The sequence below is a fragment of the Aulonocara stuartgranti genome, assembly GCF_965226115.1.
Source record: "Aulonocara stuartgranti genome assembly, chromosome: 15".
NCBI lineage: Eukaryota > Metazoa > Chordata > Actinopteri > Cichliformes > Cichlidae > Aulonocara > Aulonocara stuartgranti.
Window position 1 is genome coordinate 11,147,568 of NC_138951.1, and position 15,849 is coordinate 11,163,416.

At 41.2% G+C, this 15,849-nt stretch overlaps 1 protein-coding gene across 5 annotated transcripts in view; it reads right to left on the reverse strand.

The window, feature by feature from the left end:
- Nucleotides 1-2,430: 2,430 nt before the first annotated feature.
- Nucleotides 2,431-15,849, reverse strand: part of sash1a (SAM and SH3 domain containing 1a) — a 174,736-nt gene continuing 161,317 nt past the window's right edge. For 4 of the 5 annotated variants that reach the window (XM_082506747.1, XM_082506746.1, XM_082506749.1 and 1 more), the window contains 6 exons: nucleotides 15,237-15,446; nucleotides 13,044-13,194; nucleotides 12,086-12,214; nucleotides 7,019-8,037; nucleotides 5,464-5,595; nucleotides 2,431-5,080 (listed from right to left, as the gene is read on the reverse strand). In XM_082506747.1, coding sequence (XP_082362873.1) covers nucleotides 4,820-5,080; nucleotides 5,464-5,595; nucleotides 7,019-8,037; nucleotides 12,086-12,214; nucleotides 13,044-13,194; nucleotides 15,237-15,446 — 1,902 coding nt within the window. In that variant the 3' untranslated portion in view covers nucleotides 2,431-4,819. Of the gene's footprint in view, nucleotides 5,081-5,463; nucleotides 5,596-7,018; nucleotides 8,038-10,946; nucleotides 11,757-12,085; nucleotides 12,215-13,043; nucleotides 13,195-15,236; nucleotides 15,447-15,849 lie in introns of those variants that run through there. The other variant, XM_082506750.1, reaches the window with a different exon arrangement.

Genomic DNA, 15,849 nt, shown 5'->3' on the forward strand with positions numbered 1-15,849 from the left:
CTGGATCAAAGTATTGCATTTTCTTCAACGTATCACTGTGTTTTGTAGAATCTTGGGATAATGAGGACACCTCTCAGTCTCATGGGACTAAATTTGCTGGTGGTTCCTGCTTTTGATGAAGTCCACAATGATCCAGTCACACTCGTTGGTCACTTTATTATGTAAACCTTGCTAATACTGACTTGCACCCCTTGCACCTCCAAAGTTCAAAACACACCTCAGAGATTTTGGTCTATACTGGCATGAGGAAATCACACATCTGATTTCTTCATGTCAGTTCTCAGTCATCCAGGTCGTGGTAGTCTAAGGAGCTTGGAAAGAAAGCGACTGGACCTTTTGAAGTTTCTTGAACTTTCAAAAAACTTAAAGACGAGTTGCTTTCTTTCCAAGCTCCTAGAATAGCACAGTTGCAGACATGCCAGCTACACATCCATCATGTGAATCCTCCATTCCACCACATTCCAAAGGTGATCTACTGGATTTAGATCTTGTGACTGTGGAGGCCATTAGAGTGAAGTGAACTCATTCTCATGTTCAAGAAACCAGTTTAAGATGATTTGAGCTTCGTGTAATAGCATGTTACCATGCTGGAAGTAGCCATCAGAAGATGGGTACGCTGTGGTGAGTAATGATACTCATGTCGGCTGTGGCTTTTAAAGAATGCTAAAATAGTACCAAAAGGCTCAAAGAGTGCCAAGGAAGTATTCCCTACACCAGGGGTGGGGAACTCCAGGCCTCAAGGGGCTGGTGTCCTGCAGGTTTTAGATATCACCCTGGGTCAACACACCTGAATCAAATCATTAGTTTATTACCAGGTCTCTGAAGAACTTCAAGACATGTTGAGGAGGTAATTTAACCATTTAATCCAGCTGTGTTAGATCAAGGACACATCTAAAACCTGCAGGACACCAGCCCCTTGAGGCCTGGAGTTCCCCTGCCCTACACCATTACACCACCAGCAGCAGCCTGAACTGTTGATACAAGGCATGACGGAGCCATGGTTTTATGTTTACTTTAAATCAAGAATCATCAGATCAGCCAATTTTTGGTGAACGTGTGTGAATTGTGGCCTGGATTTCTTGATCTTAGCTGACAGAAATGACACTCAGTTGGTCTTACACATGTTGTCTGTTCAGAGATGGTCTTCTGCACTTTAACAGTTTCTACTTATCAGCCCAAAGCAGTCTGGCTATCCTCTGACCTAAACAAGACATTTTTACCCAGAGAACTCTGCTCACCGGATATTTTCTATTATTAGGACCTATTGATGGTTATGTGAAAAAATCCCAGTAGAGCAGCAATTTCTGAATACTGCACACCTAAATACATTGATATGCTGACGCATAAGTGCATGGTTAGATGTGTACCTAATAAAATGGCCAATGAGGTATCATGTATGGTGGATTGTTCTATCAAGAATCCCTCAGGATCTTAGGGAGCTTTCATTATAGGCTGTGGCAAGATGAAGTTATACAGCATCCATTCAAAAGCTTGGAAAGAGAAGTGATTCAGAATAATGGCAAATCAGCTAAAGCAGACAAGGTTCACTGTAAACCTTTCCCCCTGAAATATGTCAGTTTCAATGAGCAGTGGTTCTTTCTGACATTGAGTCGGGTAGGCATAAAGTATAACTATAAGACTATAAAACTATAAGAGATTGTTGAACTGTTGCTGCTTATTTGTTGGAGGGTTTCTTTTGCAGCCATCACATATTTTTGATCTTATCCATCTTGAAGGAAATGCTTGTTTAGCTGCGTTTTCACTCCGAAGAAAGATAGACATGAGCCGAGATGACTGCCATGCAAGTAAAATCGACTCCCAAATGACGCATGCAGTCATCGACAGGGATGGGGGGGGGGACATATAACCAAACCGGGGTTTACACTCTGCTCTTTATCCATTTGTGACTCCTCAACACGAATAAGACTGGAAAACCTCAGTGCGCTTTCGCTGTCAACAGCTGCACTGCAACAAAGGCTAGACAGACTGCCTGCAGAACAAATTTGCTTTGGATCTTGTTGTCATGAGCTGATGTGTGTATAGTTTTTGAAATGAGGCATTATGAGCCAGACAAAAGACACTGTTTCTAAGCTCCTTGTCTTTACAGAGTTCTGCCAACTGAGCCTTTGGCATTATAGTATCTACATGAGGTTATTCAGATCTGCCAATTCCAAACATGATAACAGATCATCTCTTGCCTCTTTATTAGTTTTCTGTGGCACAAGCAAGTTCTCTAAAAACAAAATGCGCTCAGTACAGTGCAAGTCTTGGGTCTTTGGTTTTTTTAGGTTATTGTTTTAATATATATTTAAAACAGATCTCAACAGTCCAGCACACAGGCCCAAAGCCAGTGTATAGCTTACACATAGCTTTCCACTACTTTGCCTTTGTGGGTACAGCTGTATAGTTGCAATGAGCAGGCCACAGTCATTGCAAGAAACAGTTTATTATATTTCAGAATGACAAATAGTTATGGACATTGCTTTTGTTGTTTCAATACACAGGCAAATCTGTATGGACAATCATTAGGTAGATGAAAACCAAATAAAATTATTTGTACACATATTTTACAATACATACTGTCGCTCCTTACTGGCTAAAGCAATATGCATTACGCAGGAAGGTATTGCTATTCATATAATACAGCTAATTACAAGATGACATGAAAAAAAAAAAGCAAAAAATAAGTTATTTAAATATCAATTACATATACAGAATGTGCAACTTCTGCTAAGCATTTCATATATGTAATTAAGAATTTAGGTTGCAAAACAAACTGGAAGTGAGTAACTGGAACTCAGTTGAATTAAACTTGGCATTGGGAACTCAATACTACATTAAAATACCAGCATAACCCCTTTGAAACTCTTTACATTACCTGACAAAGTTGTCCATTAATGGACCTATGAACAAAATGTAGCCAATTTTTGCCTATAAAACAGTTAGACCATCTAAAGTGCATTTACAGTGTCAGTATTTTCAATCTTTACAAAACACTTTTCGGGTCTTCTACTAACGACCCCCTCTCCTCACTTAGCCCAGAGCACCACTTTGATTGAGAGGAAAAAAGGCATCGTATATCCATCGATCCATCTGCCTGCCAAGTGCCCACTGCAAAACATAACCTCTAAATTTTGGAGTAACTGTTGTTCAGAATTTCGATTAATGAAATGAAGTAAGTCATCAGCTTGATTCTGGCTACAAAAGTTATAACTGTTAGAAATAAAAAGGGAGGGAGAGAAATAATATTTATTTGTTCAGTTTCATTTAGCGTGCGCAAACGAAAGACTAATGAGATTCTGGATAGTTTCAGTTGTGTTTTTGATCCCAAGATTCCCTCCCCCCTCAGGCCGACCTCGCTCAGCATTTCCCTGAATTTTAAAACTTGTTTTTCTGAACACGGAGGTCAGCTTTTCACCTGATGTGACAGCTTGCATCGACCATTCCTTTTAACTGTTTGACAACTCATACTAGCATTGATTTGAAGAAAAGAAAATACATCCCACACAGCTTATTGTTCTGCTATGATTTAAATTCCTCAACGCTGCAGCCATTGTCGACAGTCCAGTAAATTCGGGACCTGACAGCCCAGACGTCAGCTGTGTCTTCGTGCTTCCCGGTTCCATAACCCCTCTGTAACGCGTACAGTCAGTGTGTTTTAATATGGTCCAGAGATGTTCAGCAAGCAATGGTCATGCCTGTGGCAAGCCTGTGGTGTTGTGGTATTAGCCTGGCTTCACTGGAATGAACACTTCAATCACTTAGAAACATGTTCTGGGCTCCACATCCATGTATATCAGTGAAATGATCTAGTTGAGAATGCATGTATAATATGTATAGTATAGGATATATGCCACAGTTCAGTCTCAGTCTTTGTAGCTCCTCAATCATAATGGTAAGGCAACTTAAAAGGTCCGTTGACACACCAGGGAATGTATTATTTCAGCGAGAGGTGATTGTAAATTCTACAGCAAAACAGAGCTTTCTTTAAGACGTTATATAAGAGCAAAGTGCCCATCCAGGATATTGTTGTGAAAGGGTAAAGTATAAAATACAGAACTATAAAATGACAGGGTGGGCTCGAAGTAAGCCCGCAACGATCAAAATGCAAAACACAAATTTTAACACGAGTCATTTTGAAATTAAGATGTGCACTATGCTACAATATATAAGCATGACACAAAATAAGCCACCTCGAAGCCATTGTTTGGTGTGTGTATTTAGTCGATTAACAGTCCAGATATTAAATGTGTCGCGTCATCGTGAAACTATTAGTGGGAAGCAAACATCGAATTATGTCGCTTTGGCTGAGCTACTTCCTTAAATGACCCTCAGATTAAGTTGCCTCTGCCACACGACAGATGAAAAATGAAGCACTTATGAAATATGCAGAAAATAGTCTTTCTTGGTTTTCTTTTTAAAAAAAAAAATCCATCCTTAAAAAAAAAAAAAAAAAAACCCTGTGTGCTATCATCCTTAAAGGCAGATCCAAGTCTTTATTTTAAGACTTTGGGAGATGTCTTCAGAATGGAAGTCATCCCACACAGTGAGTCTACAGTCTTTTTTGTCTTTTTTCTTTTAAAGGCATCTGATATCTTGTCTTGGCTGTTTGGAGGAACTCCTCGATGTCGTAAACATTTGGAAAAAAGACAGCGTGATAAAAGAGAAAGGAAAAAAAAAATCAGAGAGCAGGATATGTCTTTAACATGTGCGAGAAGAAACGCTGTAGTGCCGTGAGGGCCAATTTACCCAAGGCCACCTACTGACCACGAGATGGTGCGGATCAGTGAGTTGATGCGACTCTACTCCACCAGCATGATTACGACTGAACCTCTCTGTGTGCGTGGACCGATCGCGCCTCACAGATCAGGCGGCGGACGTGACGTTCGTCCCGCACCCCAGCTTCCCACGCACTGCTCTCGGTTAACAAGGCCACGCGGCTCAGCGTGTCAATCCCTGCTGTTGCCAGAGTTGTGGAGTACATGGGTAGGCCGATGGAGATGAGCCAATCGGAGACTGTGCTGATGTTTCCTAAGGTGGGAGGCTTTCGGCACATCTCCGTCAAACCTCCAGAGGGGATCTGAGTGACACAGTGGTTTAAAAATCATTAGCTTCACAGGATGATGGTGCATTTTGTAGGCAACTTTGGCCAGAAAGCTCTGTTTCTGAACAACTCATGAGGCTCTATTAACATCTTTAGTGCTTTTACTGTTGTTTCATAACAGTAATTACATAGCCATTCCCTTTATTATTTCCACATTTAGCTGGACCATTAGATAGCCAAACAACCGTAATTTGCACTTCACCCCAACAATGGCTTTTGGTCCTTCGAACTGACCAATTTTCCAGGCTTCATTGTTACATTTCAGAAAAGCCTCACAGCATTTATCTCACACTAAAATGCATAAAATTGCCCAAAAGTGGACTCTATCGAAACACTCAGGATAATTATTGTTCCCTTACAGCCATGCGGTGTTGTTTACGGAGCTCTTTGACTCTGAGCTGGTCTATGGTAGACGCCACGTCTTTGACTGGCTGCTCCAGATCCTCGGAGTAACGCTGTACCAGCGGGTGGGGGATGCCGCATCGGCCGTGCTGAAGGAGGAAAGTTGTGAGAAAGACATTGAATATGGCTAGGAGAGAACAACACTTTGAAACCACTTAAAGCTAGTATCATTAAACGCCTTCTAAAATCAATAAGCAAATGCGTTCCTGTTCTTTGAAACGTCTATTCTTTCATTTGACCTTTTAGACAGCTATTCATGCAAATCACCTCCTCCCCATTTCCAACATCAGTGTCATCCAAAAGTGTCCATCTGCTCCTTCACCAGGAATGTATGAACCCCTGGGTCCTGTCCTATTTCCTACCTTCATTCAAAACTTTGCTATGCTGCTCCATCAAATCGCAAAACACTTTCATCTTCTTTCCCCCCCCTACAATCTCTACTAGCCATGCCCTAACGCCCTCCTTCACTGAAATCTGTAGATACTGATTCACTCATAATCTAAATCATTCATTAAGTTACCTAACTGACTTCTGACAGCCAGAGTGAAGCCTCAAGGCGCACTGGCACACGTTGCTAGTAAGACAACAATGCGCCTCTCATGTCTCTGCCAGTCCACTTATGACTAACAGGAATCCAGCAGAGCTCTGCTGTGGTCGAGGGCCCCACTTCTCACCTCATCACTTGATGCCTCTGTTTGCATGTGTGTTGTTTTCTTGCCAGTGCTGGGGGCTCCAACATGTTCAAGGGGCCCAGCCTGGGGTCTGGCAAGAGCCAGGAGGTTTTATAACCCCGTCTGCCTTCAGTAAGATTCAGCCCATAAACTTAACAGTCTGAACCGCATCATAGTGAGACTCAAGCCACAGTCTTTCCTTCTCAGCTCCAGCATATTTATTATTGCGCATGCACGCACACACACACACACACACACACACACACACACACACACACCCTCACCCACCCACACTCACAAATAAATGCCTTTAGATATAAAACGGCATGCGCACACAATGAGAAACACACAGACTCTAGACTCTATTAGCGTCTATTTTTAAACCAAGTTCCAAAAGCAAGCTGCTCATGTTTTTGCCCTGAACACAAAATTATTTGGATCAGAGCTTCGGTAAAATTATGACTGAGTTAAGTTAGGCATGTTACAATGCTGAACCAAAAGACCCTGACGCCAGAAAAGTATGGCCTGAAGGTGGTTTGGATTTTTATAAATCAAATATTTTTCTTGAGCACTGAAAAGGATGTGATTCTTTTTAAAAACCAAATATCCTATCTGTGTGTGTACATCTATTTTTCAGCACAAAAACTTCTGCTTCAAGAACAAACAGTTACTGAAGGAAACCAGTTTTAAGCTTTTTAATGATTCAATGTTAAACTGTCACCCTTCATTTTAATGGTATCTGAACTGGTTATAAATTCATCTATCACCAGTGAAAGTAAAATGTAATTTGTAATGTAAAATATGAGGTAACTTTTCATGTTTTAGATGATGCTTAACTAACCTTGTCAGAGTAGGGCTCCTCGGTAAGATCAATGCCCTCACTCTGCAGCCGTTGCTCCAGGAGGGTAAAAAGATCAGGACCTATCTTGGTATGGGAAAGTTTCCTCGTAACAGCCATCTTGCCTCCAAGATCCGAGAGCCAGGGAGGGTGCACCGCTGGTGGAGTGCCGGATTCCTCGCCCATGGATGAGGCTGATGAGGTGGCACATGGACTGGCTGGAGTACTTGGGGTCTTGGGAGGCAGAGCAGGGGCACTCAGGCCAGGGCTGCGGATTATAGGGCTGCTGGGTTGAGAGCGATTGAAGGAGTGGGTAGGCGAGGCGGTAGGGGATGGCGAGGAGGGAAGGGAGAGAGGGGGGTGACGAAGGCCATTGGCTAGTCTCTCTCTAGATTTCTTTGCAGGTACAGGGGGAGGGATGGGAGGCTTTTTGGGGTGAGTCCGCATCACCCTCTCCCCACTAGCACTAGAATCAGGAGGACTTGGAGTGGGGCTGGAAAGGGGCTCTGGAGGGTTGGAGGACATTGATGTTGGACAAGAAGAGCGTAGGCGAAGCTGTGAGGGTACTGGCGGCCTATCAGCCCTTCCTTTAGGACTAACCGTTGGAGTCCCATTTTGAGCTGGAGAAACGGCGTCTCTACAGGGCTTGATGGGGCTAGTTTTGCCTGATTTGGGTATTTCCTTACTAAGCTTAAGCTCCACACTGAGATCGTTCTTCTGCTCAAAGTTCTGCAGATCTCCCAGAGAGTGGGAGCGCTTCCAGGGTCCGGTGGGCTGCGGGGGACCATCAAGGTCCTCGCAGCTGCGGCTGGCTGGGATTGGAGACCGTCTTTGGGCTTTTCGCAGCCCGAGCAGGTTGAAGCCCTTAAGGGAGGGCTTGATGAAGAAACTTTTTGGAAACTTTGTGCGCTGATTTTTGCTGTTCTGCTGAAGAGCCTCTGTAGAAAGAGTCATGGGCAGTGTTGGGTAATCTGGAGACTGGTGTCCTGCTGAAAAATGACTGGTTGCTTTCCTGCTTTTACCTGGAAAATAAAAAAAAATTCTCTTAGCTTTGAACTCTAGATAGTTTCCAAGGTTTCTCCCTCTTTACAGTGAATACGTTTCTCACTCTTCCACTTCTCATGGAAAGACTTGCGCTAATATAAATACTCTATTCATGCAAATACCGTGCATGACTCAGCATGAGTGTTCTTTACTGTCTTGGCTGCCTTTCCTCCCAACTGTTTTACATTTTTATGTCTGTAAAAATTCAGCAGCTTGCACACTGCAGGACTCCAATTTGTCCATTTATTGCACCACAGACATTTGCTGTCCTCTGTGATGACTTTTTGCAAAAATGAAGAAAAATTTATTAGAGGAAAAAAATGAATTAACACCAATACTCACTTTCCTGTGGGTCTGAAAACTAAATAAAAAAATAAAACTGATAGAAACATCAAATCCTTACAACATTAGCCAGTCAAAAGCAGACAGGGCTTCTAAAGATGAGATATGAAGATAAGTGTTCTGATTCATGAACTTTTGTTGGCACTATAGAAATAACCCCAAAGAAAGCTGCCTGAACGGGGGACTTCAAAAGCCTTGGAACAAAAGTATGAAGTAACTTACCATATATCCTTTGGTTTACAGAGCAAAATGGATGAATGAAATGGATGAGAGCCATATAGTGCAACTCAACAGTGGAATGACAGGAAGGAGTTCAATAGATGAAATCCCAAGAAATGCTTCAACAGTTCTCATGTGTATCAGAAAAGTTTGTTGACTGACTACGAAGGTTAAAAAGGATGGTAAGCTATACCTTTAAATACATAATTGCATAATTATGCACATACCGTTGCATCACTCTTAATTACAATCTCTAAATTTAATTATTTCTTTAGTCAGGATACTATACTTTGCTGTGACAGCGGCACACAGATGGGAAACAGGTAACTGGCTGAACTCTGTTCTGTGACTAATTTAGCATCTTTCAGATTATAAATGAAATATAAGCTGAAAATGTGTTTGGGCATTCAGTCATTTTTGGGGGAAAATACCTTAATGGACTGCATTGATGCCCCCAAAAAGATTTGTTTAATAAAAAAAATACAGTTAAAAAAAGTTCTGTGTGCACTCATGATACACATACACACACACATTACATATTATAAATAATATTTTTAGCCAGCATTAATTAATGCATTAAAGGAGTATTTTAATAACCGAGTTATTTAATGATTGGAGGAAGATCTGCTGCATCTATACAGAGGAATCAGAATGTTAAAGAAGAGCAGACATTCAGGGCTCTACAGTGACGTTTTCCCCAAAATTATAAAGTTTAAATGACATCTGTTGGTTGGTTTTGAGTTATCTTCCATTATAAAAATTCATGCTGCCCTTTGCCAATACTCTAGATAAATAAATATTCAGAAATACTCATTAATATACAATAGCATATTAATGAATCTATTCTTTACGTTGGAAACATCCTTTAAAAGAAATGGAAGCCTTTCCCATTCCCTCTAATAGTAACTACTACCAAGTTTATTTTGATATAAAAAGTCATAAAATACCAGATAACATGCCGGATACTATTATTTACTCCTAAAAAGTATTCATTCACATTTTTCTCAAAATTTACCAGATTCAGATTTAATTGTTTTAATTACGGTACTTTGCAAAAGTCTTGAGCCACCACTTTTATTTTTATATTTTGCCCTGAAGGAGCCAGACATTCTTATAGCTTTTAAAAATGGCCTTGAGCAATAGCTCTCCAGATTTTGGGGCATATTTTTTCTTTGGACATTGACTGCTTTTTCAATACCTGACCAGGTTCAGATTTTTTTTGAGTTTAGTGAGTCAGACGAGCACAAAAAGGCACCCGACTCAAAGCATGAACTAGTGTTGTGTCTACACATAACTGACAACTGAGAAAGAACCAATTTTAAACGGGCCTGTGTAAATGTTTTGCAGATTCAACAGGAACTTCAAAGATAAAAGTTTGATAGGCAGGAAATCAAATGTATCTCAGCATTGAATGCAGTGTGTCCTTAAAAATAAGGAAACCGGACAAGTGGAAGACACAAGAAGTGGTAGGCCCAAAAGAATATGTACAGCAGATGAATAGCACTCATGTCCTTAAGATATCCAGCAAAGACCCGACACAGGAACTAAGAGATGCATCAGGGATCTTGTCAAAAATGATGGAACTATGAATGGTTAAAAGTACTGTCAGGTTTAGGCAACAGCTTCATTTTTCAGCATTTTAGTGATTGCAAACACACCCAATGAAACGCTATCAATCATGGATTGGCATCCCCAGAGCCCAGACCTTAACATTACTGAAGCAGTGTGGGATCATCTTAACAAGACTGGAACAAAAGGCAGCGAACATCCAAAGAAGAGCTTTTAATGTCTTTCAAGAAGGCTGGAGAACTATTGAAGACTGACAGTAATGACAGGAACAGCTTGTCTAAGAGAGTTCAGGCTGTGTTTAAGAATAAAAGCAGCCATATCAAATTCACTTTAAAGCTTTTTAGAATTATATAAGGCAAAAACTGTATTTCCACATATGTTTGCACATATTTCTATAAATCACAGCATCTATTTCCTGGCAAAATATTTAAAACAAAAAACAAGCGTGTGGCTCAAAACTTTAGCACAGTATTGCATGTTGCATGAGAAAATATGAAAATCTAGTATCAGGTCTAAATCTTAAATTAATAATAATAATTGCATTAGATTACACAATACTAATAATACAAAATGACTACTTTTCCCTTACTGATTTGTACCGAGAGAACAGCTGTGGAGCCCTGAAAGCACAAGAAGAAATGCAGAGTGTTTACTAATTGTTAAGGAGCTAGTTTGTGAACAGCGTTTAGAGGCATGAAAGGAAAAACAGACAAAAAAGGCGAAACAGAAATCAAACAAGCAGCACCAGAGTCCTTTTTTAATCAGAGAAGTGGTTTTATTCCACAGCTTAAATCTCTACTCTTGCAGACTGCAAGAGTAGAGATTTAAGCTTTGCTTTGCTCTTCAGCCTTAACAACATATATGTACATAAAAGGGAAACCAGTAGTTACACTGGGGCCATACAGATACAGAAAAAAAGCAGTAATCGGTGAGTGTTTGAGCTGTTAAAATGATCCTACGTGTGGAGGAAGAATACAGTCTTTTGCAGAGACCAGTCTCAACACGTACACAATCGATTGGAAAAATAAGACCCCAAACCTCTAAGAAAAACAACAAAACTGCACTATAGTTTGAAAATGTTTTCATCCACATCATTTTAAGCACATACTGTATATGACTGTGCAATATGGTCGCTATAAACAAAACAAATAAAACAATGAATCGGTGATGATAAGATGAGCTGCTAGCTGTGATCTGACATCTGACTGTTAAATTTGTCTAAATTTCAATCGGCTGAGAGAATCAGCACTGCAAGAAAGCTCAAGCGTGCACTGGCAAACTACTCTGCAAGTTTATATCTGGATTAGAAACACTCAACAGAAATATTCTCTGAGCTCACAATCGTCTTCCTCATATCCACCTACAGGCCTTGCGCCCACAGGTGAGACAGTTGGGAAGCAGAGTCCATGAGTGGGCAGTGATTTTGTTCTCTTCAGAACGGTTTTGTGCATTGGGGAGCGCGTCCCCCTCTGTGTTCCCAGTATTGTGGGGTGGACTAGGCTTAGTGGTCTGGGGCTTGGCTCCTTCTCAGTTACAACTGGACTTAGGCACTGATGATAAAGAATGCCTATAAGATGAAAAGAGTGGTGAAGAAAGTAGAGTGCAAGCACAGTAAAAGTGTCTGAAGTGAATAAGGGCTTTGTAAAGATTGGGGGAAGGTAAGGCAGATGGAAAGATGAGCTTTTAGGAAGATGCTAATTCAAAGGAGTGACATGGTCAGGGTGTTAAGATGCAGTGCAATACAAGTGATGGAGAGAGGTGAAGGTCCAGACAGGAAAAGGGCAAAGGAGTCACTGTGGTACTAGGACTAGAGTAGAACAAGAATAGGCCTTAGTTAGCCTAATACCCAGTGGGCTTTGGGTAATGGTGGCACAAACTAAGTAAAGCAAGCGTTACCATTCTCCAGGTTCTCATTGCTCTCGTAGCACCCAGAATCCCGTGGGGAGTCTCCCACTATGCTCCGACCCTCCAGCAGCAGCTTTTCCTGGGAACCTGACATTCCACTGCGCTCTGGATCGCTGCTACCTGCTCACAGAAAGTCACAGAAAGGCAAATGATTTCCTTGTACTTTAAAGTATTATTTTCTCATAATATATACATAATACATACAGTGGTCCCTCGCTATAACACAGTTCACCTTTCACTGTTTTGCTGATTTTTTTTTTGTGCAATTTTGAATGCCTTTTTTTTTTTTTTTAACAGCGCATTGTGTTCTGTGTCCTGATTGGCTGCAGACCATTGTCAATCAATCTCGTGCCGTGTCTCCTATACAGTACAGAATGCGTTCAGCTTGTCAAGTTTACATAAGTCTTCGATCGCTGGCAGTGTGACTCTGAAGTGCTGTAGTGTATGTTGTATTTAAGTTTTCTCCCCAACAAACAACAATGTCGACGAAATGTTTTGGTTTCATTCTATAATACTGGACTTATTTTTCTACGAAGGTTTGAACTTTCAGAGTGTTTAAGCAAGAGAGAAAAGTGTGAAAATGTTCATGTCTGTCTGAGAAAACTGTATAAAGTGTGTAGTGAGGGGTTTTACAGCCTTAAAACATCTATAATAATTGGCTACTTCGCGGATTTCACCTATCGCGGGTTATTTTTAGAACGTAACTCCCGCGATAAACGAGGGACCACTTTTTAGTCACTTCCTTCAGATTTCCCTTTCCCTGTTTGGCTCCTGTAATCTGCTGCTGCATAAATCTAAATTTATATTTCAGTTTGTCAGGTTTCCTTCACTGTTATCCTAAAAACTCTGGCACACAACAATATTTTGAGGTTACATGAAGATGTCCTTATATAAAAAAACCACAATCAAAAACATAAACTCATGGAAACAGTCTAAACGGTCTACTTACTGTCATACTCCTGCAGCAGCTCCACTGCAGTGAGCAGTACAGCTCTGTGCTGAGGATCGCTGATGTTCAGTTCATCCAAGTCCTCTTCTTCCAGCAACTTGAACGTGTCCAGGTCCTCGTAGCCATTGAACAAGAAAGTGGGCATGTAATCCTATTCAAGAGAAAGCAACAAGCTAAGCTCGAGGCTGTTTAAAGACCAAATAAAATAAATGCAGCAGACTAAAGAAAAATACACTGATCTCAGTCACACGACCAGGAGCAGAAGCATAAAATTCACCAGGTTAAAAAAACAAAAACAAAAAGAAGAACTTCTGTACAACAGATACTGTTCATCTGCTCATAATTTCCTGTCTCCATTTTTAAACTGCAGGGCAACATCTGAACTGCTATTTTGATATTTTTGGTGCCATGTAATCACATTACGCCACAGCTAATTCTGTTATGGCTGCTAATCTGTCGACACATTTTAATGTAGCGCAACTTTTGAAATGGTGACAGATATATGAGGCCAAAAATAATAATAAACGAGCGAGCTAGCATCACCATCGTGGAGAACATGGCCACAGCTGGCTGTGACCAAAATGGCAAGCAAGATTTTGAAAAGGAAACCAACACACGTGGGAACAAGTGAGGGTTCAAAGAGTTTCATCAAAATACTTCTCAACCACAGATGTCAATGTATTACCCACCAACACAAACACACACTAAAGCAAGTCACTCAAACCACTGTGTTATCTGAAGTGACACAATGAAAGTTTTTTTGATTTTATTTTGGGATACACCCCGTGTGAGCGCAAAGTCCACTGACAGCAACACAGCGACCGCTTCCACTTTGAATATCGCTCGGTTCCACGCCTGTGCGACCCACACGTTTTTGTTGGACAAATATTGAGACCGTGTGTCATGAGCAAGACCATCAATTACAGCGCTGGAGTCCAGGGCAGAGAACTAGGTTGGTCTGTCCCGTTTCTGCTGGATGATGCGGGACTAAACAAAGGACCACCAACTAACACAAACACAGGCAGCTGGCTCCTCTTATTCACCAATTTTTTCGTGTTTTTGTGCCAGCTGAAATATGTAAACACGCTCCACATCCGAAGACTATTTGGCAGAGTCCACTGGTGGAAAACAACAGGGATGAGGAGATTTACACTTCAGTTACAGAGAGGCCCTGTTGAAATCTGATTTTCCAGTGTAACCAAATGTTGGCCTAGAAGTTCCAAAAACACAAAGTAATACTACTACTTTGGCCTGTGACAGCTCAATTTTAGAATATTTAGTGCTTAGATAGCTTATCCTGCTGGGATGGATACTGCAACGGAGGAAAACCTGAGAAAGGCTGGAACTATAAAAGATTACTGAGGCATTCACTACAATTGATTTACATCTAGTATAAAACTGCCACTGAGGTAGCCAAAAATGATCTGAAGATAATGGATTATTTTGTCTTTTTTCCTTATTCACTAACCAACTTTCATTTTTTAGGTTTCTGGCTACTGGGCTCAAGATGACATGGCAGGCTAAAAGGAGAGATCGAGAAAAATGTTGAGCTTGAAGTTATTTCTCACGTTTTCTTTGCCATTTAAACCACCTGAAAAAATGAATGCACTGTGGTTGTATATCATGTATAACATCCGTTCCCCACTGCACAAATCTGGGAGGACATGAGCACTCTGATGCACTTATAAGAGCCAGATTCACAGCTTAGTAGCATTAATCTTTAATCTGCGGCTTGGCCACCAAATTGGAATGGGATGAAAGAGACAACACACAAAACTTCTCTCTCTATTTGGGGAAGTGAGGCCTGCTGGCTGCCCGGGTGGGAGGAAATGATATCACGCTCACAGTGATGTGTAGGTTTTGATGAAAGATGCGAACTATTTGTCGGGGTGTGGCAGTCACAGTGTGGGTGTTAATGTTTATGCGTCAGTGGCAAATCAAACATCCAAAGCTGTGCAGCCTGTAATTAGATATACTATATTTATCTCCGCTTGTCTGCAAATGTGCTTGAGATATTTGCCTAACACAATATTTTCATTTGCTTCAAAGCATTTGTTTGCTTTTACCGAAGTGCCAGATGGGTGGGCTTATTATCCAGTTAAGACAGCCGACTGATTGCAACCAGCGAACGTAACTTTTTACATTAAAGCCACTTCACTTTCAATACATGGCAAAATCTAGCTGGTAATGTACCTTGAGATCGATACGATCCAGTAGCTCCTCCACTGAAGTGGGTTTGGGTGGCCGGCCCTTCCTCCTCCTCCGAACTGGCCTTTTGGGCTTCTCCTCTTCTTCAGTCAGCACATCCACATAGATGAACTTGAAGGTGCCTACTTTGTTGTTCAGCAGGCCCATCCACGTTCCCATTGGAGGCTTGCTGATGATGTCAATCACATCCCCACGCTGGAGAAAAGATAAGTTAGCTGAGCATGACATTTTAAATTTGACCCTGAGGTTTCAAACCGCTTTGGCTGATAGAGGATTCAATGTCTCTGTGAGGGCAAGGAATATGCTGAAAGCCTATTATTACATCTGTAAATAGATTATAGTAGAAAAACTTTCAGAGTTACAAGGCAGCATACAGTATTGTGCAAAAGTCTTGAGCCATCCATCCATTGTGTGTTTTGTTCGTGCTCATTCTCATGCTGAAAATAGAGCAGATGCTTTTCTGATAAGTCAGAATAGGGCTGCAGTTTTTTGCGTGCATAATTCCATCAGTTGAGACATGATGCCAAGCACCGCCGGCTAAAATGCAGTCCCAAATCATCGCACCTTACAGATGTGCAGTGCCAGATCTTTGCTGGAT